Source organism: Lycorma delicatula, chromosome 8 (genome assembly GCF_047948215.1).
Source record: "Lycorma delicatula isolate Av1 chromosome 8, ASM4794821v1, whole genome shotgun sequence".
NCBI classification, from domain to species: Eukaryota; Metazoa; Arthropoda; class Insecta; order Hemiptera; family Fulgoridae; genus Lycorma; species Lycorma delicatula.
Window position 1 is genome coordinate 44,730,782 of NC_134462.1, and position 26,833 is coordinate 44,757,614.

At 32.3% G+C, this 26,833-nt stretch overlaps 1 protein-coding gene across 1 annotated transcript; it reads right to left on the bottom strand.

Moving 5' to 3' along the window:
- Positions 1-1,060: 1,060 nt before the first annotated feature.
- On the bottom strand, positions 1,061-26,593 carry Arp3 (Actin-related protein 3). Its single transcript, XM_075372991.1, has 8 exons — positions 26,389-26,593; positions 22,369-22,549; positions 21,079-21,235; positions 17,626-17,783; positions 15,267-15,584; positions 12,121-12,339; positions 9,765-9,848; positions 1,061-1,243 (listed from the first exon to the last, which is right to left on the bottom strand). The coding sequence occupies exons 1-8, from the start codon at positions 26,427-26,429 to the stop codon at positions 1,148-1,150; spliced, it is 1,254 nt and encodes a 417-aa protein (XP_075229106.1). The 5' UTR covers positions 26,430-26,593; the 3' UTR covers positions 1,061-1,147.
- Positions 26,594-26,833: the final 240 nt, after the last annotated feature.

Sequence of the window (26,833 nt, forward strand, 5' to 3'; positions counted from 1 at the left end):
TAAAACAATGGGAAATTACTAAAAAAAAAATAAATCCAAGATCCATGCTACTTTTTAAATCAGGGGAATGAGACATAGATATATAAAAATGATTTATTTAACAAAAATAAATTTTTACTGTGTGAAACAGAAGTGCAAATTTCATCCAGATCTGTTCTAATTAAATGGAATAGGTACTAAATTTTTTCATTTTTATATTTATTTTAATAACATAATTTAGAATAATTTATATTGTAAAATTATAGCAATATAAAAAGCTACTAAAGTATTGATATTTGTTCAAACAATGCTAAATTTATACAATTTCAAAATTATGAAATATGAGGATTCCTTTACTCCCGTTAAAATTTTGTTTGTAAAATACAATTTAACTAATAAAAATATGTTGCTTTTAAAATTGTAACTTGACTGAATTGTCCACGTAAACCCATACATGACAGTAAAGATTTTGCTAATAAACCAATCATTTATTATGGTTTGATCACTATTTGCACCACAATACATGGATTACATAATATTTAATAAATTTAAAACAAACGATTCTTTTTTTTTTGGCAATTGCTAATTATGTCTACATTCAAGTTCTAGATTAATGCAATCATATCTTTCATGTAAATGTAATGATTCAAAAAGTACAGAATCACTGAAATGAAAGACATCAGTTCCAAAAAGTAAAATAAAAAGTTTTGACCTGGATAGTTACACTAAATGAAATAAAGAATAATTAATAGTTTTACATTTTTAATACATTTTACTCTCAATATGAATTTTTTACGCAAGTGTTGTTCACTTACTATATACTCATAACACACATTACCTAGGTTGCACTAATGTATTATGTTACTATGCTTGTAATGCCCACATGCAAAACTTTTGTCTGTTCTGAATGTAAAAAAATGAAATATATGAAACATCTCTCATATCAACATTCTTACTTCCAATGTAGACAAGGAAAATATGTGCCAAAGTCTAAGCAGTGGCAGTCACTAAAATCATTGCATTATATTATGTAATATTAATAACAAATATCACAATTAAAACTATAAAATGATAAAAAAACTTTTTATAATAAAACTGTAATTTATTTTAGTTATTGTTTTATTTTTAATTATATAAAATTCAAAGTAACAAAATAAATTAAAAAAAATTATGTCATTGTTCCAAACACTGGATTATGGCGGCAAATATTCGGTCCATATTCCTGATAAGCTTGTTTTGTATGGCAGACATCATGAAATTCAGGCTGAAAACAAAAAAATATGTAATTTAAATACAAATGTAATGTTATGGATATAAGAAATGAAGATGATAGCAATTATAACACTTTAATGCAAAAAAAATTTATAGAAGTTTCAAGACTATAAAAAATGTATAATGTAACAAAAAGGACCGTAAAAATAAATAACAAAAGTATATTCTATTTTACGGCATCATATTTGAAGCCCATCAGTTTACAGAAATGTAATATTTATTAAGTCATGTTTCAAATTATGTTACAATATTCAGTTACAATATCACCGGAATAACCTATTATTATACTAATATAAAACATTTTAATAAAAAATTTTTACTTAACCAACTAATATTACCAACTTCAATAATGAAATGTCTTCAGGTTATTTTCTCTATTTTTTTTGTTTATTTCATATTTTTATGTTTCTAATTTTATTTTAAATTCAGATATTTTTCTATTTCAACATTAATGTATATCTCAACTCTGGATGTCTAAATTACAAAAATATCAATCTCATTTTTTTTAACTCTGATATAACATCATCACTAGTACACGACGGACGGTTAATAATTCATGAGACAAACTGATGTAGAGAAAAAATGGTTCAGTCAATGACAATATGAAACCTTTTGAGGTCAACCTTGGGAACACATTTAATTAGCCGTTCAATCTAAAAATAACCTCTTTTGCTGATTTCAGAATGTCAGCATCGCTTAAAACGTGCACAGACTGGAAGAGCAATGTTCAGTGACAAGATTTTTGCTATCAGAAGGTGTAAAATTGGTGGAAATTTACTCAAGTGTTGAAACAGTATAGTGAAAAGTGTTTAAACCACAGTAACATGTATAAGTGGGTGGAACAGTTAAATTTAGGCTGAACAAGTGTGACCTATTGCTCTGGAAGAACCGGTTGAAGTTTCGACTAAACCACTGCCAAATTGCATAAATGATCTTATTCGTGAAGACAGGCGAGTCAAAATTTCCCAAATTGCTAGTTTGTGTAATATTAGTGTTGGAACTGTGCAATTACTCATGACATGCTGAATTATTGCAAAACATGTTCGAGATGGGTTTGAAGATTGTTGACTTCTGTCAGACACTTGAATTTGTTCCGAGCTCAAAGAACAGTTTGAAGCAGAAGGTACTTCTAGATCATATAATAACCTGTGATGAAACATGGATACACCATTTCGAGCCCAAATCCAAACGGCAAATTCTTGAGTGAAAACATTTGGATTCACCAATCAAAACTAAAAAAAAAACAGAGAACCTTTCTTTTTGAGTGGATTCCGAGGTCATGGAAAACGTCCCGTTTGGTGTCGTTTCATATGCCAAAACAATGCTGTTCTGGCTGGTAGGGGAGGCCCGCACCTCCCCTTATTGTCTGATCTACCTGATGAATTCTTTATTCAGACTGTTAGAAAATATTCTTGATGTCAGGCTGAAGCAAGAAATTGAGCAAAATTGTGGATTCTCCAGGAACCAGTATGGTTTTTCTAGGGGGAGGTCTGCCCCCGATGCGGTAAAATGTGTTTATTGGCTGGTAGAGGCGGTGGCTATTGGTCCCTAGTACATGAGAAGCATACCCATGGTTGTGATGCTTGATGTAAAAAATTCTTTCAACTCGTTGCACTGGGGTGCCATGATCAGGGTCCTACAGGACAAGCACGTGGATGACAGTGTACAGTGAGTGGTACAAAGGTATTCAGAAGACAGATGTCTGCTAAATAATTCAACAAACATGGGGTGCTCTGGTTGAGGTACCTAGAGATGTTGTGCCACTGGTCTTTGCTGATGATCTGGCGTTGGTGGTAGACGATGCAAAGCAAAGGTTGTAGACGATGTAGTGACAGCGGCCAATGAAGTTATCAACCTAGTGCAGTACTGGCTGATGGTTAGGGGGGCTAACCTTGTCTCCTAAAAAAACATCATTCATTTGTCTGGCTTTGTCCACAGTCTGTTAATCAACGAAGCCTTGATACTGCTGGAAGGTACACACAGCCAAAAAATGACTGAGAATAGACCAAAACACAGGAACTCTGGATGCACTTAAGGAGACCAGAGTTATATGCCGTTGGGCCAGCTGTACCCCCAAATACTTCCCTGACTCCACCTAGGATACTAAGGCTCTGCCAACCTTAATCTAGTATCCTAGGTGGAGTCAGGGAAGTATTTGGGGGTACGGCTGGCCCAACGGCATGTAACTCTGGCCTCTTTAAGTTCATCCAGAGTTCCTGTGTTTTGGTCTATTCTCAGTCATTTTTTGGCTGAGTGTACCTTCCAGCAGTATCAAGGCTTCGTTGATTAACAGACTGTGGACAAAGTTAGCGCTTGTCTATTTTAAGCTTGTCATTTCTTACTTCAAGAGAGGTAAAAGGGTTGCATTTATAAGACGTGTACCTGCCTCATCGAGGCTGAAAGGTGGCAACGACTCCTGGTCATAAGATCCTGTGACAAGCAAGGGATTACCCTTGCCCTGCTTGCGCTCTTTTCAGAGCAGAGGCCATAATCTGTGATTTTGTGCCATACGTTTATATATTACACCCAATTGGTCCAATAGTGGCCAAGAGGTGCAGGAAAGGGGAATACAGAAGATCCCCAGCTGCCCGTGCTCGCTGCAGGCAGTCATCACATTTGTGGGCTTGCCCAGAGTTTCAGTTGGAAGGAAGACAGCGAGAGTTTCGTTACGTCTTGTCAGGTTAGGTAATCTTCAATCATGACCGAGTTCCAAGAGGTTAGGAAGTCCAGGCGGAAGAGGAAGCCTGAACCTGTGCCATCGACGAGCTCCTCTGAGGACAAGGTCAGCAAGATGGACAGGGGTGCACCTACCCTGGCATTCAAGAAAGCGAAGGACAGACCTAGCAGTTTTGCCCTGCTGACTAAAGTAGTCCAGGAGGACCTAAACTACTTGTTTAAATTCTTGGCACTTCCTCGCAGCGTCAACATGGGAACAAGGAAGACTGTTCTTCCCTGTTTTGCCAAATTCAAGGAGGCATTTCAGCAATGGTAGAAGGTTTCTAGACTTTGGCCTCTAAGCCCCATGAGGTAAAAGTCCAACCCAAGGTGGTCCAGGCCCCAGCACAGCCCAGACACTACACTGACGTGCTGAAGATCAAGAACAAGTCCAGCAAGGCGGCTAAAAAGCCGGAGGTCCTATTTGTAAACCATGCAGAGGGCTCAAAGACCATGAGCCAAGAACTGAAGCGTGATTTCCAGGCTGCCCTTCGTGGCGACCAGAATCAGCTGAAGATCATGGACATCAAGGAGACCAGCAAAGGACTGGTAGCTGTTGCGGAAAATAAGGAGACAGTCCGTGTCATTAAGGAGTCTCCTGCAGTCACGAAGTTTGAGGTGAAGGTAGACCCCAAGCATCTGAGAAGGCCCTGTGTCATCATGGATGACATCAAACGAAGCCTCTCCGATGACGAAGTTCTGTCTCGCATCTGACAGCAGAACACTGACATGGACGAGGCTTCTTTCAAGGAACAGTGTAGGCTTGTCTTCAAGACTGGTAAGTATGATGCCCCACAGTATCACGGAGTGTTTGAGTTAGGGGCTGGTCCCATTAGAAGTTCGTATTGGAGGGATGAATCTCCGTAGATTTCACATCCTGTCGCATCAAGGAGTACCATGACGTGCAGCAATGCTTCAAATGTTGTAGGTTTGGCCATAGGACCAAGTTCTGTAAGTATGTGTCAGTCTGTGCGCATTGTGCTGAGGAGGGCCATAAGTGTGACGACTGTCCGCAAAAGAAAGAGGCTCCGTCTTGCGTTAAATGTAAAAGGTTGCGCAAACATCATAGGCACTCGGTTAATAGTAAGGAGTGTGGTTGTTACTTGATCAGCTGAGATGTACTTTAACTCTCTTGATGGTTAGGTTCAGACAACTTAATGCCCAGGGAGCCAATGCAGTCCATGTTCCTGATCCTGATCGGCGTGCAGTCTTAATTGCGGATTATAATCGGAAGAGAACCAAGCATTTTTATAAGGTTAGGGGTCTTCTAAACGTGATTCCTGGCGCTCTTTTGTGCAAGAGCAGAGAAATAAAAACCCATGGGGTGTTGTTTATCAAGTTCTTGGTCATAAGTGGAAAAAAGACATTCTTCTGTTTGCTCTTTCTTGACTCAAGATGGTGTTGTTATAGATAAAGATCGCATCCTCACTCATCTGATGGATGATCTGCTTCCAGATTATACAAAGGTTGGTGAGATCACATATCATCGACGTATCCAAAGAGAAGTTGTAGGTTTTCGCTCTGAGATTTTGTCTTCAGACATTACTGAGGCAGAAGTCCGTCAAGTAATTTGTAGCCCCAGATATGATGGTATCACAGTGGAGCTTCTTGCGAGCAAGAAGCTCCACTGTGATTGTTGGTGCTCTGATGACTAGAGTTTTCAATAGGCTGTTTTTTGCTGTTCACTTCCCAGCGTGTTGGAAATTGACAATGTGTGTTGAAATTGACAAGGATTCCACTGTAAGTTCCTCTTACTATCCTTTGACACTCTTGCCTGTAGTAGGTAAGGTTTTCGAGAAGGTCTTGTACCTCCGCATTAATAGTAGGTTAACTTCTAACCATACGCTTTTGGACGACCAGATCAGTATGGTTTCCGCCCCCGCAAGGGCACAGAGGATGCGCTTCTTAGGGTCAAGCATTTGGCTTCGGCCAGTGAGTGCAAGTATGTACTTGGTGTCTTTTTGGACATATCTGGGACGTTCAACAACTTGTGGTGGCACTCTGCTTTGTTTCAACTGCAGCAGCGTGGTTGCATGCTATATGAGATCAGAACTCTCTCGAGTTACTTCAGTGACAGAACTATTGTCTTTCGTGACGGCAGTTCAGAGGTAGGAAAGACTCTGTCTAAAGGTTGTCAACAGGGCAGTGTTCTAGGTCCACTTGTCTGGGTTGTTGAGTTTAATTCTCTCATGTGAATGCAGATGCCCAGTGGCTGTTGCATCGTGGCTTATGCTGATGATGCGCTGCTGCTGGTCGAGGGCAACTCGCGTGCCAAGATAGAGCTCAGAGCAACACAGAATGTAAGGTATTAAAGTTATGGAGTCTTCAGCATAAGATGGTTTTCAGTGCGGAGAAAACCACTATGCTGTTATTGAAGGGTCACCTAGCCGCAACCCGTCACTCACGGATTGTGATGGACGATCTTCCGATTAGGTATGTTACCATTCATAAGTATCTGGGTGTTATCCTTGATAAGAGGCTTCTCTTCAAGAAGCACCTCCAGTTTGGAGCGAAGAAGGCCACTGATGCTTTCTTCGGTGTCGATAGTCGTTCATCCTGATTCGGGGTTGAATTATTGTATCATGCACATTCTTTACAAAGGTGTCTCTGAGGCCATAATGTTGTTTGCTGTGCCCGTCTGGGCTCATCGTTTACAATTCCAATGTTATAGGGATATTCTTTTGCGAGCCCAGCATCTTCTATTGTTAGCTGTTGTCTGTGGCTATAGAACTGGTTTTCAAGAGGCAGTCACTGTGATCGCTAGCATAAAACCCATTGACATTTTGGCTATGTAACATAGCCAGCAATATGTTTCCAAGAAGGAAGGCCTTCTAATGTCAGGGCTTATGCGAGAAATTCAAGAGCAAGGTTTTGACTCTTGGCAAGCTAGCTGGAACGATTTTTCTACTGGTCGATATACACATATTTTTCCAAATGTTTGGGAGTTGCGAGCAATTAGCTGGGTTTCCCCCAATCGGCTTATTACTCAATTTCTTTTGGGATATGGTACTTTTAGAGATAGGTTGGTTAGGTTTAGGTTGGTTGACTCCAGCTTGTAGGGTCGATGACACGGTGGACAATGTCCTGTATGTCTGTCCCCGGTATGAAGCTGAGCGTACCAGAGTTGTTAGGGACCATAAGAGAGTAAACTCCTTCTTTGATCTGCGAGTCAACTGGAGGACTCACAGAGACTGAGCAATTGTTGCTGCTTCCTTCGATTCCTCGCCCTATGCAGGACAGCCGAGGAGATCTAGTAGAGTAGAAACCTGGGTGGCTAGGGTCCGCCTGGACAGTTTGATTGGCTGAAGGTAGGCGCTTTGGCAGCGAGCCACGGTTAGTCAGACAAGAAGTATTATAATTGTAGAAGCTGTTGGCAGAATGGTGACTGCACTGCCGATGGGCATGGGATATCATGTCGCCGTGAGGTGTAGCAGCATCTCGACGATGGTTTATGAGGTCAATGTCATGCGGGACTCTGTGATGGCCAAGTGGAAGTAGGAGGTCTGTCCGCCTCTTGGTAGTGTACCAGACTGGAGTCCATAATTTAATTTAACCTAAGTCTGGGGTTTGAACTGAAGTTGAGTTCAGTAAGGGAAAGTAGGAATAAACTTTTTTTTTTGCTATCAACATCTTTGGTGGTATGTTGTGTTTAATTTGCCTTGATTTACAGGACATTGGCTCATACTAAGTAGAACTAGGCACGGGGTTCATGCTTCTACGAACTTGGTTAGCTAGTTCAGAGGGATACGATGTAGGATATTCCAGATGTCCGGACGAGGCCTACAGCGAAGGCAAAATCTGAGTTAATAAATCACTGATGCAAATGTCTACTGAGGCATTTACATCAGTGGCATCCCAACAAGGCCAGGCTTATTACTATGAGATGTAAAAAGTCAAAGGGCGATAGATGACTCCTGTTAAAGCCCAACAGGGCTAGTAACAGGGGGTTGGTGAGGTGACCGGAACGTCACTAGGCGGATGTCTTCCCCTATGGGGTTGGGATGGCCTGACAGTGTACGTTTTCCGTACATGTGTGAGAGACATCTGATTGTGCAGGAGCGATGATGTGGGCACTGAGTAGGCTCCTGGGCAACGTGGCCGGCCCCTGGTCATCCAAAAGGAAGTTGTACAGTCATGTGATCAATTCTGTACTGCTATATGGAGTCACTGTTTGGTTGAAAGCTCTGGGGTGCGATCAAAATCGGTGGGTACTGGAGGGTGTGCAGAGGCAGAATGCCCTCTGCAACATTTCGGCATACTCTTCAGTTTCAACTGAGACAATGTTAGTCATTGCGGGCATTCCGCCATTTAAACTACTAGCCAGGATGAGGACTGGGATTATTAGAGGGGCTGACAGGAGTAATATCTACAGGATGCTGTTCTGGGAATGGCAGGTCTGCTAGGACCTATCCTCCATTGGGCGATGGACGCAGTGTCTGATCCAGCAGGTTGAGCCTTGGGTCAACAACAGCTTTGGTGAGGTCACCTACTGGTTGACCCAATCTTTATCTGGCCACAGCCTGTTTCAGGTATACTTACATGCCAGGAGGAGTGCTGACGACTCCTTTTGCCTTTCTTGCAAAGAGCTCGATACACCGGAACACAATGTGTTTGACTGCCAGACATGGGCTGCTGAACGTTGCTGCTGTGAGTTGGTGACTGGGCCATTTACAGTTGAAACAATCATAGACTGTATGTTATCAGGAACAGAAAGGTTTCGTATGATAACTGACATTATAACAAGGACACTTCAGCACAGACAGAGAGGATGGGATGACGAGGGGTTGAGGGACAGCCCCCTGTGATGCTGCCATTCTTCTATGCTTGCACGAATGGACATCAGTGATGAGGCACTGAGACTCCCTCATCCCTTCATGAATAAGACCAAGACCTAGTGTGTGAGTGCCCTTCACAGAGTGCTTTCACTAGAGGCATTGGCATCAAGACAGAGTCTTGGCTTCTAGGGTGGGTCCAGGAATGACATATTAGGCTTGGATACCCCACTCTAGAAGTTAGAGGCAAGTGATGAAAAGATCTAACCAGCAGGCTGACCTGTCATACCTGGCTGGTGAACAGGAAGGCCTGTTTAAGTAGACAACCTCCTGCGCTAAGCTATGCTTTGTTGTGGATCCGGCCTAGGGGGTAAAGTGAAAAAAGAAAAAAATTATTTGTCAAATTTTAGAGTAATACAACAAATTTTACTCTAAAACTCAATCTACACAAATAAAAATTTATTCACACTACATGACTATTATAACTAAACTATATTTATAAATACCTACTAAATCAATTTTTAAGATACCAAATATGATTCATATTGTTAGCTTAAAAAACATCACTAAAAATATGATATTAAAAAAAAAAAAACATAAATAATTACAATGACAAAATAAAGAATAAACACCCTTTAACAAAATACAACTGAATGAGACCAGAATGAAAACTGGCAGTTTTGTGTTATAACAATCCAGTAGCTCCTTTAAAGTTGAGTAAAAGAAAGAAAATATTTTTATACCTGTGAAATCAGTAAAAGTTTTTATGTTTAATATTAGAAAACATTGATGTAGAACAGAACAAAGTAGTAATAGCTGACTCCTCAAGTGATTCTACAACACACAAATGAAGGTCACTTCATGGATAAAGGTATGCATAGAAATGAGATTCTGATGTTGATCATAGTGATATATCATGTTATAAATTTTTATTAATAATGGAAGGTTAAAAACAGCCATAAATAAGAAATAAAAAGTAAATTATTTGTTAATCATGTTTGTTTTTTTTTTTAATTAAATACTTACAGTCGATGCAAGAAGACTACCACCAAACCACACAGCATATCGTTGCATATGATGCGAAACAACTTGGACATCTATTGGCTTAGGCTGCAAAAAGCAAGAATTTATTAATTATAATAAAACTTGCTACATAACTAAACTTTCATAAATCTTTCTTATTTAACTGTTAGTTCATTATAAGTGTTTTTTACTGTTAAAAGTAACAAATATTTATTCACAAACTTTAGCATCTCACAGATGAAAAAACAAAATATAAACTTTTTTCTAAAATTTTAATAAGCAGATGGAAAAAATGATTTTAGAAAAAGGATAGTTACAGTCAGTCACTTCTATGATAGCATTAAATTAAAAATTTATTTACAATTAGTTACAATATAGAAGGGCATCATTGCTCTCTTAACAGGACTATATAAAGCAGTGTCAATGAACAAATGAAGTGACAAATGATCCATTCATATCCTGATAAACTTTAATAGGTCATGTGGTAGCTAATTAATCTTGATTGGAACACTGCATCAGCTGCACCCTGAGCACTACCATACCTTATTTATGCAAGGTTAACTGCTCATTGTAGACTGCAGATTATCATACTTCCAAATGTGCTCAAATGATGTCATGATGAGCTGCAGAATTAGATTTTACGTGTACACACCAATATTTCAGCTTTGGATCAACTCCAGCATGCCCATCTGACGACTGCACGAACCAGCTATACATAATAGCAGTTGATTTTTGCTTAAGGATGGCCCAAGCCTAGTATTCGCTGTAGATTTTTGGAATGGTGCTCTGCCAATATAAAACTGATAATAGTATAAAGTAGAACTATTAATAAATAAAGTTGAAATACAATATGACCTTAGCAGAAAAGATTTCACCTGAGTTTGAAAGCGGAAAGGGTTAATTTATAAGTTATTATTGAGTGAAAGGGTACAGCCATTTTACTAATAAATACATTTTTTAACTGCAATAAAACTGTGATCATTTGATCAAATATAATATAAAACTTTTAATAATTCAAAAAATTACATTTGCCCATCATTTTACTAAATTAATTTACATTACACCAAATTCAACATTTAAACATTTTTTTAATAAAAATAGTTTGTTAATTACACAATCTACTAATAACTAAAGTTTTAAGACAAGAGACAATTTATCTTTCTTTACATCTTATATAAGATTAAACACAGGAAATTGTACATTTATAAAAAATAAAGACGTTCAGTTATACTGAACTAGACTAGAATGCTTATAAAGTAATATTTTTTATCTAATAGATGAGTCATTTAAAAAAAATGAACTGGCTACTCAACCACTTTATTTGTTAACAAAGATAAAATGAAAGTCATTCCATGAAAATCAACCAACCACTACTAGACATTGCTGGTGAGATAAAATGTTTGGAAGAGGAAAGTAGAACCTCTTTACTTTGTACTCTTTCTTTTTGAGTACCCTCGAAAAGAAAGAGCACAAGGACAAAAAGGAGGCTCAACTCAAATGTCTGAAATAAAACTGTTTTAGCCAACTTAGTTACAAAACCTCAAAAAAGATTTATTTGATTCTCTGAGTTTCAATAATTAAATATTTTTTTAAGATGTCTACAAACAGCTTTTTTACAAATTTTATAAATTGGAATTTATAGTATCACAAAAAATAATAATAATCTATGTAAGATAAATTACACAGATTATCTTTTAGATTTAGGCTTCAAATTAAAATTCTAGAATCCAATAAATGTAAGCAAGTGATTGAGTCTTTTTTTAAATATTTTAATAGAATATTATCAATACTTCAAAATGTTCATGCATACAAGAACACATAAAACCTGTCCATAACTTCTCATTAAAGTCCTGGATTCATCTCTGCCTACAAGTGTACTCTGAGAGTAAAGAGGATGGTAGCTGGAAGATTTTTTGTTATACTTATGCTTAAAAAAGTGGGCACACGTCATCCTTGTGAAAAGTAGACAAACATAATACTTGTTTATGGCATAGTAATGTACTTTTTTTTTTCAGAAAAAAATAATTAAAAATAATTTTAAGGTAAATCATTTTTTTACAAAACTATTTAACTAAATTAAAAACAATCTTTTCAGACTGAAATTATTTTTTGGAAAAATTTAAAGCATATTAACAAAACTTCTATACTCAAAAATCAAAATTACCCTCAAATTTTGAATTAGTTAGGTTTTACTTATTATTATAACCAATCATTTTATTATTTCATCAACCAAAAAGAAAATAGATATTATACATAAAAATTGCTATCAAAATAATTGGAAATTCTTCTGAACGTAAAAATATAAATTAAGTAAAAGAATAAGTCTAATATAAATGAATGATAAATATATTATACATACTTTCACACGTCCTCCAGAAAGACTTTCAGACAATCTAAGTCTAGCATCTACAACCCTTTTAATATCACGCTGAAGACGCCTACCAAAATCCCGAAACATTGTTGATCCACCAGAGAGTACTATATTATTATATAATGGACGTCGGACATCAATTGGACAATTTTGAATGACAGTATCAACAATATCTGAGATCGGAGTAGTAAAATCAGGATTTGAAAACTGAAATTTAAAACCGTAAACAATGTTATACAGAGAACTAAAAAATTTCATACTTCATCTTGAACTTTGCATATTATTATCATTAGTTTTACATTCACAATTATGTTTCAATGAAAATAGCTATTTAGAATTATAAGACATTTGATAGAATCTTTAAATAATTACACTGAATAATATCACAACTGAAAGTTAAGTTTGGAATTCATGAAATAACATTGCAACAATTAATAATTCATACATATTTTCTTTGCCATATAATGTTCATCATTATGTGTACATATATGCCTATAATACTAAGCATTATACTGTATGTCAATGTCAATAATTCCTGCAGATGACAATTTCAGACACTTATATGACAAACAATAAATAACTACAAACTCCAAACAACAAAAACATAATTATTATCCAAGCAGTGTACACCTTTGCAGAACTACATAATGTATGTTGAGCATTACTACTGCTGGTGGTATAGTCGAGAATTAAATTACTCCTTCTCTCATGAAAATATAATTTGTTACTCTACCTTTTAATTTCCTGGAAATGAAAAATTAAATATTATCATCCAGACAGATTAAAACATAGCTCTTACGTATTTCTGCCATTGGGTTTAATATGATAATGTATGAATTCTGTAAATAAAGTAATGAGACTGGTTCAGAAAAACTTTTATTTACAATCCAATTATACGTGGGCTCCCTACCCTTTGAAACAGTTCCCTTGGGAAGCTATGAAAAGGTTCAAATGGTTATCCCACTCTTCATAGCAGTATTAGAACTCAGAAACCGGAATATCCTTCAGATGGTTGGTTACATTATTTTTTTGTTTTCTACTGTTACAAAATGGTGATCTTTGTCTCCATTTTTTTAAAGTCGGGAACAGGAAAAAGTCGCAGGGACTCAAGTCAGGTGAATAAGCAAGGTTGAGGAACTACAGGAATGTTTTTCCTTTGCCAAAAACTCATTAACTGAGAGTGCAGTGCGACAAGGTGCAAGTCATGATGCTGCATCCAGTTGTCTTTGTTGATTGGTCTCACGCGGGCAACTCTTTTCCACAGTCTTCCAAGAATTTCTCAGTAAACATATTGATTTACAGTCTGTCCTGTAGCCAAAAACTCCTTATGGACAATGCCATTACTATCGAAGAAACAAATGAACATGGTTTTGATTTTTGATCTGCTCATTTTTGCTTTTTTGGGACGTAGTGAGTTTGAAGTGGCACACTTTTTGCTCTGGCGTATTTTTCTGGGTTGTCCTCAAATATCCTAGATTCATCACCAATAATAACGATTTTTAGAAAATCAGGATCAGTTACAATTCACCTAGAAGATCGAGAGCACACTTTCACTCTGTTGTTTTTCTGTTCAACAGTGAGGTTTTATGGGACCAATTTTGCACCAACTTTTTTCATATCCAATTCGTTTGTCAAAATTTGATGGACTGTGGTATGGTTCAAATTCAATTGTTCTGTAATCATTCTGACAGTTAATCGCCAGTCATACCATATCAAGTCTCTAATTTGTTCAACATTGTCGTCACTTTTTGACAACGGTCTTCCAGAGCATGGATTGTCTGTAACTGATTCCCCGTCATCTGAAAATGCTTTAAACTATCTAAAAACTTGGGCTCATGACAGAGCGTCATCCCCATGTGCCCTTTTCAATTTTTAAAAAGTTTCAGTAGCAGACTCACTGAGTTTAACACAAAACTTGATTGTACAACATTGCTCATAATTAGTATCACTCATTTTTGTAATGCACAACAAAAACTCATTTCACAAAAAGTTTGTTTACGTCTAACGTGTCAACAACAGATTAAAAATATTAATACCTAATATAAATCAGCTGTTCATATAACCATATGTTTACTAGTAACTTTACAGTGTTGCCACTTTGGCTGCCAGAAAAAGCTAGTCTCATTACTTTATTACAGACCTTGAATGCTAGAAACAATATTGTTACAGGCATTTGACAGACAAAAAGGTTTTCTATAGATAAATATAATTTAAACTGATAATGCTAAAAAGGCATTTTAGTGTATTTTGAAAACTACTATCTGAAGAATATTTATCAATAAAAAAGTAAATAAAGTTATATTTTCAGATTTTCTAAAAACTTGGGATAATTAAATTGACAATATTAAAATAAGTTTTATCTAATATACTGCATGTAACAAAAGTGCAGAGTATAAAATACAAAAATGATACAAAGGCATACATACAGTAATGTAAAATTAGAAGGTAAACTATATATTTCTTATGTTTTTGCAGATAACAGATGGATATACCTAATTTTTGTGTATTTTAAAAAGATAAAATAGACATTCAATACTTAATTACATGATGAATTCTCAAATAAAATAACTAATTAAAAAAATAATTTTAAATGTTCTATGTAAAATAAATAAACAATATTTTAACATATAAAAAAATATAAATCTTGAACCATGACTATGAGTACCAAAGAAAGCCATCCTAACCCTTTCATTCACTCAAGCAATGACAAATCTGATATAAAATATTTTACAAAAATTACAGAAAGTAATATGTATTTTTTATACATGAGAAAATATATAAAAAAATATTATACATTCATTTTTTTTTTACAAATTGCATATTTTTTATAGATTAGATAAAGTGTAGCTGTATGTGTATTCATGATGATCAGACTAAAAAGTTTATTAAACAGCTAGAAACATAGAAATAGAATAGTAAACTTGCATAATTTGATTCTATAATTTTTTGAATACAAAAAGAGGTTATGAATCAAATCATTGCTACTTATTCAACAAATAATTACATTTTTATAGAAAAAACATAATGTACAAATAAAAAAAAAATTCATAAAATCTGAGCATCAATTTATTCAGAACATTTACAATTTAACAAAACTTCTTACCATAGAATTAAATGAATATATGTCAACCTACCTCTGGATGAAAAAAAATTTCAGGTCCTAAAAACCTTTCGTAACCCACATCAACGGAGAATGGTTTTTTTGTAACAGCATTGATACCATCATATTTTTTAATCCACTTAGCAAGGTCAGCATCATATTTAGCAAACTCTTTTGCAATATCAGGACAAATATAACAAAAACGTTCTTTAATTGCTTTTGCAGTTTCTAAACTTTGTTCAGGTGGAATTCCAACTTCACGTTCTCTCAACAGTGACTGAATAAAATACGTTATATTTCTTCCTGCTATTGGAATATGTTTAATACAACTTCCAATCACATAACCATCAGCCTATAAGCATAACAAAAATTATTTTATATCAACTAATTAGAATTATTCATGAAATAAACTTTATAAGAAATATGTAAAAGAATACTTATCTAATTAACCATTGATTATGAGCTATTTAAAGTTGTACATGCAACCTTTCTGGATATTTTTATTGCTAAATAAAAGAAGAAATGAGTTGCACATGCATAAACTGAATATTTTGTTTTTTCATAACATCCATAGATAATCATATATTTAGTGTCTGCAGTTAATGTATTTAAGCAGTTATCAAAATTATATTTGCTTTGTTATTGACCAAACAAATGGAAGAACTGGATGGTTAAATTATACATCTAAAGCAAATTGCTATTTACAGTGAGAAATAAAATATCATTTCTAGTTTTATTACCAGAAAGTAAAATTGTCCTATCTACAAAGTTTCTAAGTATTATATCAATTAATATGCTTATATTTTTAATGTAAAATACATCTTATAAATTTTTTCAAGTGTATTATTTTAAACACAAAATTGAAAACTATTCTTTTTACCTTAAATTAGAAAACATTTAATCTAAAACATTTGTTATTGAATTTTTATTAAAAAATTCTTATGAATTTTTTTCTACAAAATTCATAAGAATTTTGTAGAAAAAAATTGATAAGTTGAACAGTCTTATTTCTCACAGAAAAATAAAAATTTTATTCAGGAAATTACAACCATTCATCATGTTATGTAATTATAATTATTGTTTAAGATTATAGTATTTTAGTCCTTTAGTATAAAATATATATAAAAGGTAAAATTTTCTATTATAAAACATTTAAGATACAAAAACCTAAAAATTACTATAATACACCCAGATGGACTGTAACTTTAACATATCAAAATATAACCGTTTACAGAAGTCACAAAATTCTACCTTCAGTGATGAAAACATTAACCCAGTATTACTGTGATCTATAAACTTTTTTATTATAATGACCCATTCTACTCATAATACATAATTTTTTGTATTGGAATGTGTTCAGAGCATAGTTTTACTTGAAAAATGAATCCATAAAGCATCTCTGGGTATTATGTTAGCATCCGTCTTCTAATCACTTGATAAAATGCAAATGTAATGTTCTATTAAACAGCTAGAAAAAGACTGATGTCTTTCTGAATATTTGAAAAAATAAAAAATTATATTTTTTTCGCATACTGTAATCAATTAAATTTATAAATTAAAAATATACAATTCTGTTAAAAAGGTTCAGTGATTTCCATCTTTACTGTAATTACTGGTGGGTTAGTGAACAGAAAGCAAAGACTTTTTTTGTATATATTCCTAATACTGCACAATGATAAAATTAATAAGCGATTATTTATTAAAACTAATAAAAACTGAAAAACAGTTAGAATAAAATTTCTTGAAAAGTTTCCTTCTGCAAAAACTCACATTTACAAGAAATGAAAAATTCAAATGCATAACAGCGAAAAGCAAAGTAAAGATACATGCAGCAGATGAGTAAATATAAAAAAAAAAATCATATAGGGAGAATTACCAGAAAAGCAAGGGAATTTAAAATAATTAATTGATAGAGAGATAAAAAGAAAAATGCTCTATCTCAAGGCAATATAGAGTTAAGATTCAGAGTAATTAGTAAGTGAATTGACAAGTGATCATTTGGAAAATGGTATTATTCTGTTTAAACAAACTTCATACTAAAATAGGAGGAACACATTTTATAGATTAAAATATTACATGCAATAATATTATGCATTAATAATCAATTTATTATTTTTATCATTATTATTTTATTTATTATTATTTTCATGTTAAGAAATAAGAATCGACTTTAAGGCAACACAAAAGACAAAAAGTAAATCTATATAATTTTTTCACTTTTTAAAATTTTTATGATTGTTGAATGGCAAAAACAAAGGTACTACTCGGGCAAACTTGGATATGACAGGTATGGAGGAATAATTATCAGTAATTACTGCTGATAGACAAAACTATTTTGAAAATAATAATAAATTGCTTCTGCAAACAGACACACATAAAAAAATAAAACTTACAACAGGAATAACATGTGTCACACCATCACCACTATCAACAACAATGCCAGTAAGAGTTCGTTCAGTAACAGGGCGTGATGCCCATGAAGCAGCTAATGCAAGGACTGCTTGTACAGCAATGTATAATCCAGGTACATTGAATGTTTCAAACATTATTTCTGAAACACAGTAAAACAGTATACAAATATAATGTATTCCTAAATAATGTTTTACACCTAACAAATAAAAGTGTGAGATAAAACATACTACTGAAAAAAAAAATACAATATGTATCAGTGAAATTATATTTAAGAGCACAAGTTTATTAAGTATTTTAGAACGAAATAAAATGTGTTATCCAGAATGGATGAGGCGGTTGTAGGTATTTTTCTGAGATGGAATTATGTTGATGTACCATTTAACAAACATTTGTCAAATGTGTTCATGATTTTAATGTATTTTTATATTTAAAAAAAATGAAAATCTTAAATTAGTATTCTGTGCATTCATTCACTCTCAGGGTTTTCCATTTTAATTCAACAAATGATTAGTGCATCACTATTTTTGATTTTCATGATATTTGGTATCACTACCCACCTTGTAGTGGCCACTACACATTACATTTTGCCAATTTGTGACAAAGTTACATTTGTTTTAACTAATTGTTTGGATTGATGGGCTAAATACTGACTAACACTATACTCATTTTGAATTTTTTTAATGCTCCAGTGGCTTGGTAATAAACTTAAAATATTAATCTTTTCCTGGGTTGATGGAACTGTTTTCATTTTATCCTTTATTTTAATGACTGATTCTTCATATTCCCTACCTAAATCAGCATGATTTTTTGGTATTAAACTGGTTTCTTCTGTATAAATATTTAAATCAAAGGAATCATTTAATTTACTGATAACTAACTGCTATTTTTGTAACCTTATTTTTTAAAATTGGTTTCTTTGCGCTGGTCGATAATTTTTGAACCTTAACTCAGAGGAAATGCCAAATGCTGAACAAGCTTTATTCACTGATTTGACTATAATACATTGAGGCTCAAATATATCTTGACATTCCGGTTTGCTTTCTGAATCACCTTATGGTTTTTTTATTTTGTTTAAGCATTTTGTCCAGTGCTCTGCCTGGAATTAATTTTAAATTTAATTACTTGTAGAAAGTGTCAAAGATATTTCTCAAAGAGACTTCTTATCCAGTTTAGTGTGATAGCTAAATGGGCCAAAGCAACTTTTCCCATTAATATGAAAATATTTATCTAAATACTCGGTTTTATGAAAAGTACAGATATTTTTTGTTTCACTACAACCACTTAGATATCAATGTTATTTTCTGTTCAGTAAACCCTAAAATATCGTGCAATACTGAAGATTTATTCTAAGTCAATTTGTGACATACAGTTTCAGTGTGAATGTCAATTGAATACTCAATAATCCTTTTTCATAAAATGCAAGGGTTTTTACAATAACAATACAGTTAGTGTAAATTATAAAACTACCAATTGCACCTAACTTTGTCTTTCCCAGTTTCTCTACAGCTAAAATAAGAATTTTTCTAATTAATAAAATAAAAAATATCATGTAAAAGAGAAGTTCACTGCTAATAAAATTACTTTATAAAGTGTACATTACCTAACCACAGTATTAATACCAACAATAATACCACATATCACATTAGAATCAAAACAGTAACTGAGCCTTCTACAATTATTACATTCGAGCCTTCTACAATTATTACATTCAGGATGATGCAAACATTCACTGTCGTGTTTAAACATGAGTTTGTGTGTATGAGTCATACTTTTAAGTAACAAAATATCTAGAATATAAGCTATCTTGTTATTGACATATCAAAATATTTTGTATAGTAGGCCTACATAATTATCTGAAAAAATGCATGCAGTGAATTTTTTGGATACAATGTTCACGGTTAGGACTGATGGTTTTAGCAGCTTTGATGGCTTCATTACTCGTCAACCCCTTTGAGTAACAAAATAAATTTTATATAGTTTTAAAGTATATAAAAAGTGCTTACTGCAGTAAACATTTCAGATTTTTGCCCCTGTCCCGCATGTGGTTTTTAGGCCCCAAAAATGAGACATTTTCAAAATCGTACAATTTGGCAGCCATTTTTTTTTTTATGAAGACACTTGGTAACAGTACAATTTTTTTGTTATAAGTACTACTAGTACATAAGGTAAAGGACTTAAAAGGTAAAAAACAGGGCTATTACCCTAAGCCCTTCATTATTTATTTTGGATCCAAAATTTGAAAAAACAAAATGAATTTTGGGTATACTAAGATGAAGTTCCATCTTCACTCTTTTCAAAAAGTCCTTTTTGACCCTCTGTACAATGTAAAATAAGAATGCTACATCTCATGGGAAAAGTGATGAAAATGGCTGTCTTTACCTGTTGGCAAGTTAGAAAGTAGTCAATTACTCAAGAAAAAAACTTTTTTTAAATAAAAAAAATATATTTTTTGGATACAAGGTGGGTATATCATATACCAAGTATCAAAAATAGTGATGCAATAAAATTTTTTTGAATTAAAATGGAATGATCCCCTGTATTAGATTTTTTTTTATCTCTTAGAAGTCATTTATCAAAATAGTTTGTGATAAATAATCAGATGTCATTTTGTGAGATATTATGTAAATCTATAAGTAGTTTAGCTTTGTTGGATTTAGCTTGTAGGCAGCTGTATTTCTTATTTATTTTTAACATCTCCTGATTGCCAGGCCAGTTATCGATTGTATTTTTAACATGTTTTTAATTAGGGTTAAACACAGAATGGTGGTCCAAGACAATACTAATGGTATTAAATTATAATAGTATTAATTATTAATATGTAAATATTAATGTTATTGATGTAATTTTATTAATATATTAATATTAATAGTCCCAAGACAATATTTATCTGATGTTATTAAAATATTTAAAGTCTGGCAGAGCACCTTATACTGTAAACTTTCCTCATAGGAAGGTAAAATCAACCTTACACACATGAACTATAGTTATCAAGAAAGGATAAAAACATTTATATTTTCATAAATTATAAAGCTGTGTTGTGTTAAATAAACACACGGATGATAAAGGACTTTAAAGCATTTTAACTATTATACTGAGAAAATGAAATAATTTTAGTCAGGAAATATTAAAAATATATTTTTAAACTTGACATAAAATTTAGGTATGGTTTGTTATGTTATTTAATGGAAATGAATATGGAAAGTAAAATTAATCTTATAATTAGGAAATCTTTTAAAATGAAATAGATTAATTCTTCAGTTTCAATATAGACAGCTGAAAAAAAAACAAAAGAAATTTTATCAAAACTCAAATACATATAAATACTAAACTAATCATAAAAAAAAGTAAAATTAAAAAAAATACATTTTTACAAACAAGTTTCCATACTTATAGAAAAGTTAATTGAAAAATATAAATGTTGAAGTACAAATTACCAGCAATATATTCCCGATTTTCAGGGGTATTTAATGGTGGTTCAGTCAGTAAGAAATAATGATCTTCAGGTTCAGCATGTAAATATTTAAAAATGCACTGTTCTAAAAATCTTTCCATTAGATCCCAGTCTTCGACCAAACCATGACGAACAGGATACTGTAAACAAGAGTAATTTTATTTAAAACCGTTACCTTATTATAAACTATAAAACTGCAATAAAAAAAAATACTATAGAGTGTTTTAAGAGAAGAGGAAAATAAAATTCTCGTTTCTCTATCTTTCTCAAGCTGTACTAAATTATTAGTCATCCTAAATTAAATTTTTTAAATCCATTTTCCATAAAAAAAAAATTACTTAATTTAATTCAATTAAAAATAACCATCTAAAACAATAAATGACAGTGGAAAAGACTAAAAAATATCACGAAATGTCTATGTTTGTTCTAGGTTCAGATTAACTAAGCTTTTACTTTTTTCTTTGTTAATCAAGAGCATTTAAGAAATCAATACACATTCTACCTCTTCGTTGCACATGACAATGTCAATATACTACCACTCAATTCCCATTATCTACATCGGAGTAGACTTTTTATTGTATAACAAAACTTGTACAAAATATGTTAAATAAACATTTGCATAGCTTAAAAATATACACAAATATTGCACAAAGATGGCTTCTACATAACCTTAAATCAGGGTTGAATTTCGCAAGAAACTGGCACTTTTTGATACATCATTTTATCACTCATTTTTAAAATATATATGCAGTATGTACATAAGCCAAAGCTTTAATGGGTTTATAGAAATCTTATGAGTAGAGATAGTTAATTATAATTAACAAAAAAATATATATATATTAATAGCCATTTTCCCTACTTTTAACGGATTTGGAAGATTTTAACAGCCAAACACCTCTCTCTTGATGCTGACATGATAAAGAAAAGAAAGTATGAAAACTTGCAGCATGTGAAAAATGCCATGTCTTTTCAGGAATGAATCATGATAAATTGAAAGATAATAACCACCCACTGTGCAATAGATACCAGCAACAAAATAAAAATCCTTGAATTTTAATTTGAAAGATATCTAAATGAAACTTTCAATGCTGTATCACTGTACTCCCTTGATAAATGAATCACTTATAGCTGCATAAAATTATTCACAAAAAAATGAGTTAAACATAGTCTATTTTTAAGTATAATACAAAATGTTATTTATTGATTAATATAAAAGTGAAACTATTTCACACAAAAAAAGAAGATAAAAATCTCAACTGAGACAAATACAAACCTTAACTGCATAACCTGTCGCATCAAATGCTTCATCCCCAATAAAAAAATCCAAATCTTCAACACCTTTTGTAAGCCTACGAATAGCTTGATCTCCAACTTTTGCAGTTTCCTTAATAGCAATCGCTGATGGTATAATAAACTGAGGTTCTTTATTTCCAGCAAAACCCAATTTGCAATAACTGAGAACAAAATAAAAATATGATAATTTAGCTAAGGTTTAAAGGTTATGGCAATATTTATTAGTTCTTAAATTGTACCAACACATTACAAACATAAAAACATTAACAATTTTGTTATTTAAAAGAATTCAAATAATTCTATACTTACAGAATTGTGAAGTTAATCCATAATTTTTAAAGTTCTTCGTGACGATCAGCATTAACCAAAGTACAATAATAATAATAATAATAATAATAATCGGAACTGGAGAAGATATGTTTCTAATATTTTTTTTTTAACCTTCAAAAATTGAACTTCCAAACGTAATGAATAAATTAAATTAACACTGCATCAACACCAATCTACAGTGTTACCAACTTAACTCTACATGAGGGAAAACACAACTTAAAAACTTGTGTCTGAAATAGATAAAATAATTTACCTGAACTTTTTCCTTTTCAATAATGTAGTTAATATTCAACCTATACTACCAAAGTATAGCTTTTTCATATTTGTGAACTTGTCACTATTACAAAGTAAATACTACAAAGACAATGAGAGGAGTAATAAAATTAAAAATCTGTTATTTATTAGTAAAAATAAAAAAATAACAATGTTTAATATACATTACAGTAAATAACTGTAGCAGATACTTGCAACCCATCTTTACTTATCAGTGACTCAGCTGGTGGTTTAGAAATCTTTAGTTCACATATTTTGTATGCAGTGTTAACTTGGTTGGTCAGGCTATAGTAGCTTATAATTATATCTTATACAGTTAGCTTATAGAGTTCAAACAGACTGTGCGTGCAAGTATTCAGATGGCCAATTCACAAGTATCTCCTGTAAATCCTGATGCATATAAAAAAACGATGCAGTGTTAATATTTAGTAACCATGTACTATTATTATAGTTTATAAAAATTATATATGTATTTTAAATTTAAATAAATTACGACATTCTATTTGAGTTTTTAAAGAGTTATGAAATTGTCAACTGTCCACAAACAGAAGTTCACTAATATCTTGGATTAAATTTTTATTATAATAAATAATAAATTCAATTCAGTTTTTGTCACCTGACTGTGAGAATTCCATAGTGCTGCCAGTATTAAGAGACACAATGGGAGGCTCAATTTTGTTATCTATTATTTATCCAATTCCCAATAATTTGGTATAGTAGTATCCATTACATGTTTTGTACAGTTTTTCCATTCCTGCTGGCCTACTTTATTGATGACTTTTAAGCATAAAATTTAACCATCAGATATCTTAAAAGCAGTATTTTCTAATGCTACGTAACTTTTGATTTGTCTCCAAATTAGCTCAACTGAGTTGAATACACAATGATGTGTAGGTAATCAAAGCACGGTTCTGCCACTGCATCTTGCTAACTTTATACACAATCAAATCAATTTTATACACATAAAAATTACTTTTAATACGCGAAACCTTTTGCAATAATTAGACCTTAAGTTCATCCACTTCAAAAATTACTTCTTTTGAAGTCACCTTTTTATATTCGTTTTCCAAGATATAGCTGGAATTCTTTCCTTTTTACATGAACAACAAGAGGCATTGTCTAAGACAATAACAGAATTATCTTCCAGAGGAGGTAACACATTACTAAACCAATTCTCAATAAATAAAATTTGTGTACTTTTTTACAAATCATGTTATCGAAATCTTCAACTTTTTCTTCAACTGACCTGCAGGGTTTTGTACTTTTAGGAAACCATAATTCCTTAGTAGATTCATTGTACACTGAAGCAGCACAACTTCCACTACATTAGTTGTTTATTAATGATATCTGAAATCAACGATGTGTTTTTCCGCATGACTTAAGGGCTTTATCGCGGTATTTTTTTTGGAGGGGGTATCAATAACTGTGCATTATTATCAATTGAATTGGTATCAAGACATAGTATCAAAATAATGGTGTAATTAAAGTCGCAGACACAAATCTAGAATACACTACACTCATCACCTTTCGGTAAACTTTAAAAGATTGCATTATATTAACTTTAAATAATATTAGAGTAAATAAACAACAGAAACAAAAATATTGAACACAAGAAAAAACAAGTGATCATATGAAAAGATTTTAATAGAACTGAGATATTTTAGATACATATTTTAGGTTTTAATAGAGCTGAGAACACATAACATTATATAAACTTTTCATTACATTGACTACTGTATGACAGATTAATTGTACAGTAACTAATATATGAGTAATGGTTATAGCATTGTATCTATATATATATATATATATATATATATATATATACGGTTGTAAATCAGCTCTGATGCAAGGAATGTGACTCAGCAGAATCATGACGAAATCACCAACACAAACACATTTGTTTATTCTTCACTTTATAAGCTAACTGAATACAGTATACTTAATTTATTCAGATAACCTGAGGCAGGAAAATTTTTATAACTAAATAAATTCAAGTTTTTGACAAGATATCATTTGGTTAAAAAAAATCCATCATCAAAGTTTATCAACATAATGCAAATCAATGACTTCAAGAAACAAATCTGAATTCACTATTTTCTAATATATTTTAAGTAAACGTTAATGTTGAACTTGAAAGAATAAGGCACCTTATATCATAACAGTATACAGGAGGTAAATCATCAGATGAATATACCAAATAAAGATTAATGCTAAAAGTATGAACTGTAAAACAAAATTACTGAAAACAGAAAGTAAAATAATTTACTTTCAAATTATAAATCCTAATCATGCTTTCAAACAATTTTTTAAGTTATTGTATGGCTTTTTGGTCAGTGAATTTATGAGTCAATTGTTAATTGTAAATTTTTAAATGGCACAAAAACAGTATCATTTGTAGCTCAAAGTAATAGTACAGTAACTTCAAAATGATTGCACAATTCCAAATTTTAAAAGAAGTCAATTTAAATTACAATAACCTATATGGTTTTAATATATATCATAATAATTAAATACATATACATAATTATTACTAGCACAGCAAATTGCATCCAATCAAGAAAATATTAAATTTAAATTCAAAGTTCTTTGCAAAAGCACTTAAAAAAAGTAAATATTAAGCAGCCAGTAAATATAAATTTAATCTCTCTCTCAGTATGTGTGTATGGAAATAATATGGGGAAATGTAATACCACATTTAAAAAAAAAGGGAAGATTACATTTTTTCATATAAAAGAAACCATCCACTTACAATACTACATTAAAATTAATTACTAAAATGGAAATACAGCTCTACGTTCGAAAATTATAGATCTTCTAGTTTTTAAAGAATGTAGTTTCTTTGGCCCTCATTTACATGTGCAGACACAAAGGGGCAAATACAGCCAGTAAATTATTTTTACACTCTGCCACAATTTTATAAAATACAAACCATAAAATAATGTATCGATTATTTTTAATTGCTGATATATAATTATCCGAAAAATTTACGATAAGGTTATAAAATAATTCACAGAAAAGACGGTAACTCTAGTTTATAGGTTAGCATTATGTTCTGGAACATCACAAAATTTTTATAAAAACAAAAATACATGTTCCTTAAAAGCATCATTCTCTAAAGATAAAAAGGATTAAAATGAAAATAGGTAACTTCAAAATTAAAGTCGTGCAACAAGCGTCATTATTAAATACACTTCCTCCATCAACTGCAGAAGGGCGTGACATCGTAGTGTTAATTTATTTACAGCTTATATAAAATATAAAGATGAAACCTTACAATAAAATTATTACATATGAAACATACAAATAACCAATAAAATGAATATGAGCCTATTATAAATAACGCATTGAGAATTACTGATATAACGTTAATAACAAGATTGTCTTGATGCCTCACCCTGTTCCAACGTCGATCACACAAGCCGGTAATCTCGACATTTTTTTCACAAAAATAGTTCAAACAATTTAAATATACACTTCAAGAGTTTTTACAGCAGTTCAACAATACAATCCAACATTAATGTAAAAATAACAAAACACTGCGAACAAACGTAAACTGTCACTCAGCTGGAGTAACTCCCTTCCCCCGCCCGATCAGAACCATGAGTAATCGACTGGACAGAGCCATAACGATACATAATATCGATATATACATTATTCTATTCATTATTGATATATCGACAGTTTGAAGCAACCTGTAGTACTTTTGGTTGCTTCTAAACTGGAGTAGGAAAAGCTTTTCGATTAGCGGTTCCGTACTTCTTTAAAAGAATAAATTATTAACGTCTCTGTATCAGTTACCAGCATTTCTGTCAAATGCCATTTATATCAGTCAGATTATC

Coding starts and splice junctions, on each gene's coding strand:
- Arp3 (XM_075372991.1), bottom strand. CDS start 26,429: ATGTCGAGATTACCGGCTTGTGTGATCGACGTTGGAACAGG. Junction 21,236..22,368: donor CGACAGGTTATGCAGTTAAG/GTTTGTATTTGT, acceptor TCTTGTTTACAG/TATCCTGTTCGTCATGGTTT. Junction 9,849..12,120: donor TTTCTGGAGGACGTGTGAAA/GTATGTATAATA, acceptor TGCTTTTTGCAG/CCTAAGCCAATAGATGTCCA.